Source organism: Cavia porcellus, unplaced genomic scaffold (assembly GCF_034190915.1).
Source record: "Cavia porcellus strain 051 isolate PalLab524CR breed Dunkin Hartley unplaced genomic scaffold, mCavPor4.1 scaffold_17, whole genome shotgun sequence".
NCBI classification, from domain to species: Eukaryota; Metazoa; Chordata; class Mammalia; order Rodentia; family Caviidae; genus Cavia; species Cavia porcellus.
In genome coordinates, this window is record NW_026947500.1 from 33,195,062 (window position 1) to 33,209,644 (window position 14,583).

The following is a 14,583-nucleotide window of genomic DNA, read 5'->3' on the forward strand; positions in this document are numbered from 1 at the left end:
GCTGCTGTTTTGAAAAGTTAAGAAAGATTTCTCTGGGAGGTGATAACTGAGACAGACTGAAAGAAAAAGAGTCAAATAGATGTTCAATAGAAGAGCATCCTAGACAGAGAGACCAGGACAAGGAGGTCCTGCAACAGAGAGACGGAGGCTGTGAGGAGTGTTTTACATTACCCGGAGACACAGCACTGAGGGTGTAAAATGCCTAGAGTAGAGTAAGAGAGGTCAGGAAATGAGTTGTTCTTGGTTTTATTTATTTTTTTTTTAAAGAGAACTGAAAAAAGGATTTAAAGGGGGGCAAGTCCATGAGATCCTGTAAAGTTTTTGAGCAAAAGATTCTAATGTGGCCTGATTTACTTTCAAAAGAAATGAGGGAGACTGCTCAGATAGCTGTGTGGAAAGGCTAGGACAGAAGCAAGAGCAAGAGCTTTCCTAGGAGGCTGCAGAAGATGCCCGTGGCTGTGACCAAGGAGTTAGTAGTGGGCTGGGGCGAAATAGAGGTTTTAGTTATACTTCAGGCACACACACAGCAAGTAGGATGCCTGATGGATTTGGTATGGGTATTCAAGAAAAAAGGGTATGGATTTGGGTCTGGGCAGGGAGAAGAGTGGATTTTTCCACTTAGTGAGATTGAGAAAACTGGGAGGGGAATAGCTTTAAGGAGGGGAATCTTGAGTTTGGTACTGGACATGTTGAATTTGAGGAGCCTAATAGATTCCCAGTAGTGACAGCAGGAAGACACATGAAGTGGAGGTATCAGGTAGGAGATGTAAACTAGCAGCTTAGATTTTCTGTAGTCGCATTCCTGCCCTCTTTCTCTAATGATTCTATTTTCAGGATTGCTACCTTAGATTTACAGTATGGTTACAATGAATTCACTTTTATTTCTCAAAAAACAAAAAGGAAAGCTTGAAAGCCATGTCATTCAAATGTGTATTTTCATATGAATTCTCTTAGCTGAATGTTTTGAATGTTGTGAATCATTCTTTCATTCCTTAAATGAATCTCTAAAGGTCATTAGCTGTATTTCATTGTGTAATTTGTGTTAGGAACCATAAATAATTATAATTTAAATTTCATGTTAGCTGGCCTTTTTTAATTTTAAAACTACCTTATTAAATACATTTCAGTTCTTGTTGCTTTCATATGAGTCAGTTTCCTTTTTGCTTATTTCAACTACATACAAAGATTTTTATTTAAGAGGTTTTTTTTTTTTTGCTTTTTGTTTAAGAGTTTTGTAAATTTATCAGTAAAGTATCTGAGCCTAGACTCATAACTATTAATCTATTTAATTTTCAACTTTCTCTTAGTTATGGAAGCTTATATTTGCCTAGAAAATCACCTATTTCATCTAGATCCCAGAATTACTAGCCTAAAATATTTAAATTTATTTTTTATAATTTTTTTAGTGTTCTCATTATCTCAAATTATTGCATATTTGTATTCTCAGTTTATTTTGTATTTCTTTAGGTTCGTCTTGGATAGAAATATTTGGTCAGAAAACTTCAACATACAATTTACTTAAAATCTTTCTATAAATAAGGTTTATAATGTTGTTTTCCTTTAAATACAATTGAGACCATGTCTCATAGGTTTCTAATACATTTCTGATTAAATTATTAGATTATTTTGTCATTCTTCATTTGTGAATATTTTTGGATTTTGTTCTGTCCATTATTTTTGTTTTACTTAATGCTGTTTATTAAGAAATGAAAATCATTTGAGGCTTGGGGACTTTTTTTTATTATTCTTCTGAAGTTTTGGTGTTGTTGAATGAATGAATGATCTGAGTCTCAAAAGATGAAGAAATCTAAAGAGCCGTTGAAATTGACATGAAGGAAGTCCTGCAACATAAATGGGCGGGACAATGAGTGGCTGGTACAAAGTGGGAAATTCATTTTTGGGGCGTGATCACAGGTAAAATTAGGTATAGTGCTGTCAAATTGTACATTGCCATGTTTCAATGGTATAATACAATTCAATGATATTATTTTGTAGAAAACAGAATTTTTGAGGTGCATAAGCTTTTTAAATTACTATTTTCAGTACTGTTTTGTTCTGTGGTATCTGGCAGCATCAATATGTTTAATTTTTTCCTTTCTCTTCATCCTTTGATGTAGTTGTTTGTGTGTTGAATGTGTATGTACTCATATATATTACTATAGTATCCTATAGTTGAAGCTTAGGAAAATGTTTTTAAACAAGGGAGTCATTTAGTGAGGGCTTGTTAATATATATTCCAAAGCTGTGCTTTAAAAGTCAGGCTTCCTTCATGCCCAAGGAATGTGGTTGAATATTGTTACCCTTTTCTTGCCTCAAGGTCCTGTCTGTCATCATATGAGTCAGGATGTATAATAAACATTAACTATTTTCTGCGTGTTAGGTTTAATAAAAGAAGGCTTTTTGTATAGCCATAGTTTCCTCAAGCTTGCTTAAAAAAAAAAAAAGTTTTAATCAAACACAAATAACACAGATTCAAACCATTGTTTCAAACCAAATTTTTATTTCCTTCTGTCCAGCTATATTCACTTTAGAAGATGCGTAATAATATAAATTGTTTTCTTGTAATCACCTTGGTGTAAAGCTGCTTCTTAAGTAACATTTCTTCCCTATTTTCAGCAAATGCCCAGTGTTAATGTAAGCTGGGATGGAGAAGGCCCAAAGCAAATGCCCTCTATTGACATTTCAGTTGCTGTGGCAACAGATAAAGGTTTAATTACACCAATCATAAAAGATGCTGCTGGTAAAGGTGTACAGGAAATTGCTGACTCTGTAAAGGTATGTCTTAAGAAATGCTATGCTTTCAAAATGGTAGCATGAATTTTCTAATTACTTTCTGATAAAGTCTTAACATGGTCTGATCACGTGTGTGTGGTTTGTTACAAGTAATTCTCACTTTTTCCTGAGGTATGAAAATTTAATACTCAAAAAAATTTAGAAATACAAACTTTTATTTTGTAGAGTTCAGAATTCAGTCCTAAAGATGCTGTCAGGTAGATTTTAAAATTGAAGTAAAACTGAAACTGTGTAGTAGCTAGACCTCAGGGTCCATTCTTAGGAAAGTTTATTGTATTCATTTTCTGTCTAGCATTGAGACCACTAAAAGTAGTTAATATTCCAGTTTTGCCTAGTACTTTATTCTTCCTTGGAAAACAGTTACTGTAGCTCACATATGAAGGAATGTGATTTCACCAAAAAATTCCACATTAAATAAGCAGAAACACAGGCACTCAACTTTGACAAGTGAGGTCATTTCCAGTGATATTTCTGGGTGGCAATATCACAGATCTTGAAGTGTTTGTATTAAAAAGTTCAAATTCATCTTGATGATTATTTTCAAGGACCAATCTATATATTTTTAGTGATAGAAAAAGTTACAAGATGGGTAAAAGATAAAAGATGAGATTTCTTTGGGGACCTGGCATATGTGTAGATCTACTTACCCAAAGTAAATAAATGAGGGCAAGTTAACCTATTTAAAATACATATCCATAAACAGTAAGCTTACTTGGAATTTAGAGTGAGATACACAACTGAAGAACAGCTTACCAGAATTGATATTTTTAGATTGTTCTTGATTCTTTGAAAAGATTTGCAGGGTATGTTTTTATAGATAAAAATGCAACTGTTTTCTTCATTGAAAGGTGGTATTAATTTGGCTGATTCGTAAGTCAAAGTAATAGACTGATTCAGCAAATGTAGTACAATATAGACTCTCCTTTGTTGACGGGAGATACATTACAAGACCTGCAGATAGATGCCTCAACCAGTCCTATTTGTTCAGTGTTTTTTCATATACATATATTCTCAGTGATAAAGTTTAACTTGTAAATTAGGCTCAGTAACAGATTAATGTTTAATAATGAAGTAGAACAGTTATAACAGTGTACTATAATAAAATTACTAGCATCATTTTTCAGTAAAATGAAGATTACTTGCATACCACTGCTAAGCGACTCATAGGCAGGTAGTGAATTCAGCACAGGTACACTAGACAAATGAATGATTCGTGTCCTGGGCAGGACAGGGCAAGAATTTTTATAATTCTATCCATAACAGCATGAAATTAAAAACTTACTGTTTGTGTCTGAAATTTTCCATCTAGTGTTTTCACACTGAGATTGACTGGTTACTGAAACTGGGGCTTTGCACATGCTTTTTATTAATTGAGAATTTTTCAGCAGTACTAATACCTGTACTATTTCAGTGTTGCTAGGAAGTTCAGCCAAGATGAAGTATTGAAATAGCTTGTAAAGCATAAAGTACCAAATGTGAGTTCCTGAAATTCAGCTCTACAAGCTAAAATTCTCATGTGTGTACTATGTGTATTAAATTTAAACAGTTAAACCATCATAGGATGGCTTGTATTTTAAATGTAGGCATTTTAGAGTAGTGCAACTATAATGCATAATTCTTAAAAGTTATGTTAGAATTCTTTGCATCCTGAAAGAACTGTCATTTAAGAAATAAAGAGGAGTCTCAGCAGTCCGCAGCCTGGCCTCATAGCCATGGGAAGATAGTCAGAGCCTTTGGAACGACTGCCTCTGGCAGCTCTTGAGCCTTTCGTATCAGGTTGAGCTCCCAGCATCTCAGCATTTGCCAAGACTCCTCTGTGCTGCTGATGCGCCTGCTTCTCTCTCTCTCTCTGTCTTGATCCTTTGATATGCCAAGCGCTGTGCTAATGCTTCATTTTATCCTGTTAGCCAGGGTGACGCAGTGGTAGAAGGCAAGATTTCTTTAAGCCTAGGCATTTTGATTCTAGGTTTGATTCTCATAGTGAACCTCCTCTATGTCATACCACCGCCATCCTTTTTCCTACTCCCCACCTGTGCCTCTGTTCTCTCTGTCTGCCCTCTCCCTCTCTTCCTCTTCCTCACTCTTCCCGCCTCCCCTCCTCCTTTCCCTTTGCCACTTCCTCTTGGCCACCCTCTGTCTTTCTTTCTGTTTTAGATACCAAAAAAGGATTTAATTTGGCCTACCACATGCATTCTTGTATGAAGTGCCCACTCTTGTTGGGCACGTCTCTTACACAAGGCCACTGGGTCATGTGATACAAAGCCTAATGACCCTTCTGGTTTTAACCGTCTTGGTTCTGTTTAGAAGGAATTTAGAGCACGGAGGCACATTGAGGCTTTTGAGAAGTGAAAGCCTGACTGGTGTATTCAAAATAGTACTTAGTTGTCTGGTTTAAAGAGGAGAACCATGGTGTATATCTGGGGGCATATGGATCTGGTTTTCTGCCATATTAGTTTCTTGCCAGAATGGCTTAGGCAGTATAAACGTAACTTATTTCAAAATACCCTAAGTTTGGGTGGTTTTTCTCACATTTTAGAAACTATGATATTTTAGATATTCCTCACAAGATAATTTTCATTTAGTGGCTGTGGACTGTTGAACATTTACAAATACTTACACATCAATCAGACACTTGAGGTGTTTGTGTCTTTCATATCCAATACAGATTTTGGTTCAGTTCAAATCAAGCAAGATTTATTATGTATAACATCTTACTGTGCAGAAAATACCGTCTAGCTGCGTGTGTCCAGCTGTAGCTGCAGGTCTTCCAGTCATAAATGTATTTACCATCATATGTCTTTATGTTGTGTTTTGGCTGCTCCCTAGAAAAAGCTGTAGTCATGAAATAGTCCATTTTTGGAAGAATGTCATTTTTATACAGTTTGAATCTTGCTATTTGTACATCAAGCTTTGTAGTATGGCTTGTTAAAAATTGTAATGTTTATATAGTCAGACAGACAAACTTCAGAATTTTTTTAATTCTTGAAATAAAACCTACTTCAGACCAGATAGAATAATATAACTAATTCATATATGGGTATAGTACTTGGCTCTGGGATGTGGCTCAATGAAAGATTCCTTGCCTACCATACATGAGGCCTTGGATTTGATCCCCACCATGGCAAAATAAAAAGCCCAGTCTCCTACAAACATAGTATTTATATAATCTGATAATCTTAAAGATTTTTTATAATTAAAAATAACAGTAATAACTTTAACAATAGCAAGTGGCATATTACGGGCCAGCTTTTGAATAGGTTTTTACAATTCTTTTCAATCATCTTTAAAATTATCCTATTGAGTACAAAAGAATAATCCTGGTATCATGTTGGTAAAAGGGGAAAAGAAAGTTAAATAATTTGCTCACAATTTACTGAGGTGTAAGACTTGTTAGGTGATGGAGCCAGTATTTTTGCCTACTGATAGTAATTCGATTGTACTTGTCTGCATCCCAACCACTAGGCTTTGCTGCTTTTCATGTAGTAATTATAAAATCTTATTTGAATATTTTCTAAAACCAGTAGTGTTGGGCAGTGATATAGCTCAGGGGCACAGTGCCGGCCTGGTAAGTGCGATTTCAATCCTAGGTATGAAAAAGAAAAGAAAAAATTCAGACAACAAAACCAGAGGCATTTCCTCTCAAAAAATATTTGGGAAGCAGGTTGAAGATAGCTGAACAAGGAACAGTTAGACCAAATACACTGTAATCAGTTGATTTACTGCATCTAACAAAAGGGAAGCAAGCATTGATGTCTTGTATGATAATCTTGTGATTGAGAATGTGAAGTCCATGACAGGAAGAAAAAGTGGTAAAAGAAGAAGAGATGTGAGTTATGGATTCGTCTATAAAAAAGCATGAACCTTAGAGCTGCGGTGTGAGGCTGTGGCCGCAGCAGGCAGGCCACAGGCAAGGACAGGGACACCTGCAGTGGAGAGAGGGAGGCAGCAGCGGCTCTCGCAGGCCCCAGGTACAGGGACTCGAGCTCTGGACTCATGGTAGCAATGCTTAAATAGCTGCCTAATATTCTGTCTCATTACTCTGTTTTATTTTCATTCAATGAAAGTGTATCAGTCTTTGAAATTACCTTGTTTGTCAGTCCTTCAAGTGTTCCCTGCTGTCAGAGGTTGCCTGTCTTGTTCATTACCATATATCCAGTTCTAGAAGACTGCTTGGAATATGGTAATTGGTAAATTTATTTTTCTTTTTTTTCTTTTTTTTTTTTTTTTTTTTTTTTTGTCTTTTTCGTTTTTTTATCGGTACCAGGGATCAAACTCATGACTGCCTGCTTGCAAGGCAGGTGCTTATGCTGCTAAGCTAAATCCCCAGCCCCGGTAAATTTATTTTTCAATAAAAACGTTTTGTTGATAATTTTTCAAAGGTTTATGTGTCCCTGCGAAGTCATGTAATAGACTCCTAGTGCAGAACACCTTACTGTGTATTTACCTCTTGACCCCTACTAATCCAAAGGATGTCAATGTATGGGTTTAGAGGCATGCCCCAGCCAAGTTCAAGTATATTTTCTTTGAATACAGTAACAAGCCCTAGTTCCCTTGCTATGCTTGATTCTTCATTAATTATAATGATTTTAAAAGGCAGAGGAAAATTTGCCTCTTAAGTACCCAGCAAAATTTTGACTGAATTAACAAAGCATACAAAATAGAATTAGTTACTCTTTACATCCATTTAATTCGATGTTTAAACTAATAAGTATTGTACTTTCATTTTAAGTTCAAGATACCAGAAGATCTCAGTGAGAATTATGAATTTTCATAGCCAGTGATCCTCCTCAAATTCTATACTTACTCTAGTTGCTTATTAGAATTGATTGGCAGGAATATCCAGAAAATGTTTTAAGAGTTTACAGAGATTTATTTAAAGTATCGTATCGTATGTATAATTGAAACTAGTTTTTAAAATGCGTTCTGTTTTTTTATTTGTTTAAGCCTGATAGCTTATCAGGCTATGTTGATGTGCTTTTTAACAAACTGTCTTGCAGACTTCACGATACGTATCTATTCCAGTCATATGTGCAGTTATATTGCTTAAGGCAGAAAAAGTGAATTTGTAGGTTGTTCTATTTCTGGTACTTCAAAGGCTATCCAAGTCAAAGCTCATCTCTTCATTTTTCACTTAAAATTCAAGTGGTTTTCATGCTATATCCAAATAATATAAATCTGTAATTATTTCACATGACAGTTAAAAGTAGCATGTTGAGATCAATTTTTAAATTTAGTTTTAAAAATTTTTAAGTCATCTGTGGTTTAATAGTAAATAGTTATTAACTGTCATTGTAATACTGTCTGCTTTGCTGTGTAACACAAAATATTAAGTAAGCCCCAGTTTTAATCTACCCAAATGACAGTGAGTTCACTTTTTCCGTCCCTTCCCTTACAAGTTAATTTATCATTAATTTTTAATATATGATGACTCACCCTCTGTCCTCCTGCTTTGAAGCATCCCAAAGTAAAGATGAACAGAAGTGTGGGTAACTCCAAGGGCAACCAAGGACGATTTATTTTTCTTGCTGCCACTCCCAGTGTCATCTGTCTTCCCTCTGTACACTTTTCGAAGTCAGTATTAAAAATGATACGAAACTAGTTCACTTTTATATTCCTTGTGGCAGGATGAATTGGACTGGTTCACTCAGAAAATGTTGCAGCTCTGGGATCAATAACATAAAAGTGGCTATTAGGTAGGACACTGTAATTTCATGTCTCAAAATGTGTTTGAAATAAATCAGAAGAAACTGCTGAACCAAATGATAACACTGGGGAAATGATTAAGGAAATTACAGCAGCTAAATAATCTTTTCTTTTTCTTTTTCCTTTTTTGGGGGGGTGGGCAGGATGTTGCAGTTGAGTCCAGGACCTTTGCCCTGGGCTACATCCCCACCCACCACTTTAAAAATTTTTTTTTGCAAATTTTGAGACTGGGTCTCACTGAATTGCCCAAGGGCACGTTTGTGATCTGCCCACCTCAGCATCATAAAAAGCTAGAATTGCAGGTGTGTAACAGCACACATGGCAGGTTCTTTAAAATATTAAGCACACATTAAAAATCATCTGTGAATATTAACAACACATGTAATATTGAGAAGTGAAGTACAACATTCTGTTTTTTTCTGTACCATTGTCTGAGGTTACATATGTTGCAAAAAAAAGGAAACACTGAATGATTAAAACTCATATATATTGGTTGTGAAATTGTGGGTACACCTTTCTGGTTACCATTGGATAATTTATTTAAAACCTAATAAATTGACAATAGTGACTAGTAATATTTTTGCTTTACAAGAAAAAACAAACCTTACAGGTAGAATAGACAATTGCATTTTGTATGTGTAGAAGAGTGAAGCATTCTGCATAGTATCAATACACAAGGTAAATCCAATATTTGAAAAAAATTTAAGGAGCCTTGATTGACTTAAGCTTCTTAGCTGCATGCTAGCTTGTTTCTTAAAGTTTTACTAGAGAAAATTTATGTATATATAATCACCTTAAAAATTCAGATTAAGACAAATCAAAGAACAAAGTGACGCAGACAACTGTGTATTCTACTTCTTGTTGTTAAACTTTTTGTATTTTTCTCAGGCTCTATCAAAGAAAGCAAGAGATGGAAAATTGTTACCTGAGGAATACCAAGGAGGATCTTTTAGGTAAAATTTAAATTCATTATTATCATTAGCATCTAACAGATAGATATAAGATGTATTAAATCCATTTCAGCATGTTTTATTTATTTATCTGAAGCATTTTTTAGGGTTAAGCTAACTGTCACATGCCTTATTTAACTAACAGAATATATGAAAATATTCTTCAGACTAGTAAGATTTTCATGTCAAAGCTATAGGAATGCCATTAGTGTTGAAATAAACATCTTTTTGAATGAACATTGACTAACATGGAATGACATGTGCATTCTTAAACTTTATTTAAAGTAAATTCATGAGCAGAGAAAGATGGAGAATGTTATGAGTACCAGAACCTTCCTTTATCCATTGTAATCATTACCCATTCCCCAACGCAAACCACTATCTGAAAATTATTAAGGTTTTGTGTTGCTGGTTTGGGTTTTTATGTAAATACTGTGAGATCTTTATTGTCATATTTATTTTTCTCATCACTAATGTCTGATTCACTGTTTATCTGTTGTTTTAGTGTATAGTTTTTGTTATGTAAATGTACTCATACTGATTCTACACTTGCATGCATTTCTGTTGTTTGCAGGTTGTTACTATTGTAATAGTGCTGTGGACATTCTTGCTAGTGCCTTATGATGAATAAATATACATATGTGTGTATATATATATATATATTTTTTTTTTCCTATACAGAGCTAAAAGTAGAATTTTTGGGTCAAAAGCTTTGATATATATTATAAAACTATTTTCTAGTTATATAATTTTATACTTGCATCAGCTGTACATGAGAATTCTCAGAGCTCCACATTCTTGCCAATATTTTAATGTTAGGTTTTAAATTTTAACAATTCTTGGAATGTGTATTTGTACTCTTCATGGTCAATGAAATGCAGATTTATAGGCAGGACACCATAACCTACACCCAGTATCTATAACTTAATGGAAGAAAGGTTTATTTGCTCACAGTTTAGAAATTTCAGGCCTTGCAGAGTCAGCAGCATGGTGGAGGGACCTGGGTGGAGGAGAGCTGCTCACTTGGTGGTGTCTAAGAAGCAGTATCCAAGAGAAGGAGCCAGGGGGGCAATGCATCCTTCCAGGTCGCACCTGCAGTGACCTGCCTCTTCTGACCAGGCCCCACCTCCCAACTCCAAGCCAGCTCTCCCCGCTCCTCACTCCTACCTGACCGTCCAGTCACTTTCCTTAAGCCCCCACCTCATGCATGAGGCTTTCAGGGGACATCCAGATACAGATCATAGCTAAATATATATGTTACTTCAGACACTTACGGATTTCTGTTGACTCTGACGGTGATGTGATATTTTTTAATGAAAGTTTTGAATTTTAACCAATTCCTATTTATCACTGTTTTTTTATAGTCAGTATGACATGTTTTCTATTAGATATTTTTGTCTATTCAAAGTCATGAGGTTATTTTTGTCTTCAGAAAACATAACATTTTAGATGCAGGTCACACTTGGGCTGAAGTTAGATTTTTATATGATGTAAAGTAGAAGGGCCCCTCTTGGATATTAACTACTTACTGAACAGATTTCACCTGAGCAGTATTGAGAAGAGACTGTATATGTCTGGGTCAGTTTCTGTGTTCTGTCTTCTTCCATTAGCCTCTTTGTCTCTCCTTTGTTCAGTTAACACCAAGCTGTTTTGATTCCTGGTAAGGAAATTATTCCAGCTTCATTCACTCAAGATACTATTTCTTGGCTCTTCACGCCCAAAATACCAAATAAAATTTACAATTAATATATGATTTCACATGCATGCATGTACGGACACACACACACACCACACACTATACCCCTTGCGGGGATTTTGATTGGATTTGCATGAAGTCATTTGACTGGTTTGAGGAAAATTCACTTTTCACAATATTGAGTCTTCCTGAGTCCTTTGATTTATTTTGGTTATGTTTTGTAGTTTTCTATGTAGAGGTCATATATTTTCATTAAATTTATTCCTTGGTATTTGTTTTTTTGTACCATTGTAAATGGTACTGTTTTTAAGTTTCATTGATAATTTAACAACTTCTACATAGCTAAACTTATATTGACCCTTTGTCCAGTGACTAAAGTTCACATATTAACCTTATTAGTTTATGTGTACAGTCTTAGATTGTCTACATACACAATCAGTTCATCTGTGAATAGTAGCAATTTTCCTTTTTCTAGTACTTAATACTTTGTTTCTTTTTCTTCACATCTCACTGCTTAGGACCTCCAGTTTAGTGCTGAATATTTGATAGCAGATGTATTTGTGTGTGTTGATACATACTCTTTTGTTTCAAATGACTTGGTAGAAGGTTTTATAGCACAGCAACCTTTTGAGTGAAGTGAAAGCACATGCTTCCAGGAAAGCATGCTCTGCTCACGGACATGCCGCCTTCAGACCTGTTTTTTCCCTCCAGCATTTCCAACTTGGGGATGTTCGGCATCGACGAATTCACTGCAGTGATCAACCCGCCTCAGGCCTGCATTTTGGCTGTGGGGAGATTCCGCCCTGTGCTGAGACTCACTGAGGACGAAGAGGGGAAGTCCAGACTGCAGCAGCACCAGCTTATTACAGTCACCATGTCAAGTGACAGCCGAGTGGTCGATGACGAACTGGCTACCAGGTTTCTTCAGAGTTTCAAAGCGAACCTAGAAAACCCTGTGCGCCTGGCTTAGTTCTCAGAGACGCGAAGTTAATTAAATAGTTGTTACCAAGAAACATACGATAGTAAGACAATTGAGTATTTAAATATGAAGTGGATGAAATGTTTATTTATTTAAAGTGAAAGCATTGACTCAAGTTGCCTTCATTTTAAGTTTGGGTTTATTGCTGTAGAAATAAATGATGATAAATTATAATTAATAAAACATTTCGTTAGATCCATTTTTAACCTCTGGTGCTGTACAAAAGGTTTATTAAACTAGATGAAAATCAAATTATATATTTGACTCACTGGAACGTTTTAGAATATTTGAGAATGTATTATAAAACCAAATCACTGATAGAACTCTACCTTGATTGCGTTAAAGGTAGAAGCGGTCCTCAAAAGATACACCTGTAAGTTAGTAAGACCTCTTTTTTATAAGCACTGCTCTAGGTATACTTGAACAACTTAATAATACAGAAGTTTATTCTGTAATAGTGATCAATATTGCATTGTATTGGAGGTTATAGCAACATTATTACCTTTTTATGTATATAAAGCCATATATGTTCTAGCCATATAAGTTTCTATCACTCTTATTTTTCACTTCTGTTAACACTGTGACTTCCAGAGAAAAATATAAGAAATAAAAATGAAGAAAGAGAGACCAAAAAAGTTGCTTGGTTTAATGAAAACCTACAGTTAAAATTCCAAAACCTTCAGAACTGACTTTCATGCTGAGTTGAAATACATTTAAGTTGTTACCCTAACATTTTTGAGTGTTAATTTTAAACACGAAATGTTGTTTAGGACATTTTAATCAAGTTTATATTGTGCAATAAAATGTGAGAAAATAACAATTTCTGTTTTACTTTAAATGTTGGCATATAGAAGTTTAGATGTTGAAGTACATTAATAATTTCTCTGAGACCTCTTGAAAGGACTTCTTCAGGAAGAAAGGAAGAGTTTAAAATTAATATGACAGTAGAAAACAAACTGATCAGCAATGTAGAACTTTGGAAAGAGTAGAAGACTTGTGAAGCAGAACACATGAGGACTATCCTTTTATTCCATCAATAATGTGAAAATTTTACTAATTACAATAAGTGTTAGAAGAGCCTCTTACTTTTTTGGCAACTCTGCCATACTGGTGCCATAACTATATTTAAATTGGATGGTAATGAATGGTAATTTAATTCACCAGTCACAGAAAGGCTTAAGTTAGAATCAGCTGACATAAATTACCAAATGAAAGACTTTGGTACAAGTTTTATTAGGTGTGATATGATGAACTGTAAGCCTTAACAAAAGAGCCTTCTAAAATAATTAGTGCAAATATATCAGTTGTTAAGAAAATGCTTTCTTCAGTTGCTCAGTTTTGTTTTTTGGGGTGGTTTTTTTTTTGGTCTTTTTTTCCTTTTTATCGGTACCAGGGATCGAACTCACGACTGCCTGCTTGCAAGGCAGGCGCTTAAATGCTGCTGAGCTAAATCCCCAGCCCCCAGCCACTCAGTTTTAATAAGCCATTTGTAACAATAGTTTTTGAAACTTTTGTCATATTAAGTTATATTTAAAGTTGAAGCCAAATGCAGTTTTCAATAAAGTTAAGATTTTCAAGGTCAGATTTCATTGAAATTATTTGGATTTTTTTTGTCTTGGCTCTGCGTTGTGTGCTCCACAGGCTGACAGCCGTGTGCAGTAGCGTATCCATTTCTCTACAGATGAACAGGCACAGATGCCCACTCCAGCCTGCTTGCACAGCTGTGCACTGCACAGGGCAAGGGCTGCACAGACCAAAGACATTTTCACCCTTCAGGGACAGCGCTACTGGACTTTCCGTAATAACCACCTGCTTCTTGGTTTGACTGCTCAGCTTTTGGTACAGATACTTGTTCATTTCAACTAACAATATTTTCTCTGGTATTTCTCTATTAATGATTAGGTTTGTGTAAGGAAATTATTTCTCTAAAAATAATGGTATTGGACTGGCAGTTCAGCTCACTGGGCAGTGGTTGCCTGGCCAATACAAGGTCCTGAGTTTTGAGTCCTGGTACCAAAAACAGTACTGCAGAAGAAGTCAAAAGAATAACACTGATAAGAGGAAGGAATGTGGTCTACTTGATCTGAACTGTGTGTGCGGCAGATGCCTCCCCCATTATTTACTCATCTATGATAGGCAGGTATCTTGAGATGCTAGAGAAATGGAAGTTTTTGTACCTGGTCATCTTTTTTCCCTATTTAAATAGGGAAAGTGTACAAGTGTATAAAGCCTTTGAAAGAAAAAGGTGCATACATCCCAGTTAAGATTTGGGGATGAAAATGTCAATGAATGGTAGGATTTTAAAGTCAGAATGGTCCTGTTTGTCCCTGGTTGGAATTTTATCGTTTACAAGTATTGTGTTCATGTTGACTGTGTGTACTGGATTGAAACCATCTACTGCTTGCCAGAGTCTTGGTTGAAACCCTAAAAAATTTAAAGATTCTTAATGTATTGTCAAATGG

At 35.4% G+C, this 14,583-nt stretch overlaps 1 protein-coding gene across 2 annotated transcripts in view; it reads left to right on the plus strand.

Moving 5' to 3' along the window:
* Positions 1-13,703, plus strand: part of Pdhx (pyruvate dehydrogenase complex component X) — a 63,361-nt gene extending 49,658 nt beyond the window's left edge. For both annotated transcript variants that reach the window (XM_063227763.1, XM_063227764.1), the window contains 3 exons: positions 2,617-2,775; positions 9,385-9,449; positions 11,854-13,703. In XM_063227763.1, coding sequence (XP_063083833.1) covers positions 2,617-2,775; positions 9,385-9,449; positions 11,854-12,112 — 483 coding nt within the window. In that variant the 3' untranslated portion in view covers positions 12,113-13,703. The remainder of the gene's footprint in view (positions 1-2,616; positions 2,776-9,384; positions 9,450-11,853) is intronic.
* Positions 13,704-14,583: the final 880 nt, after the last annotated feature.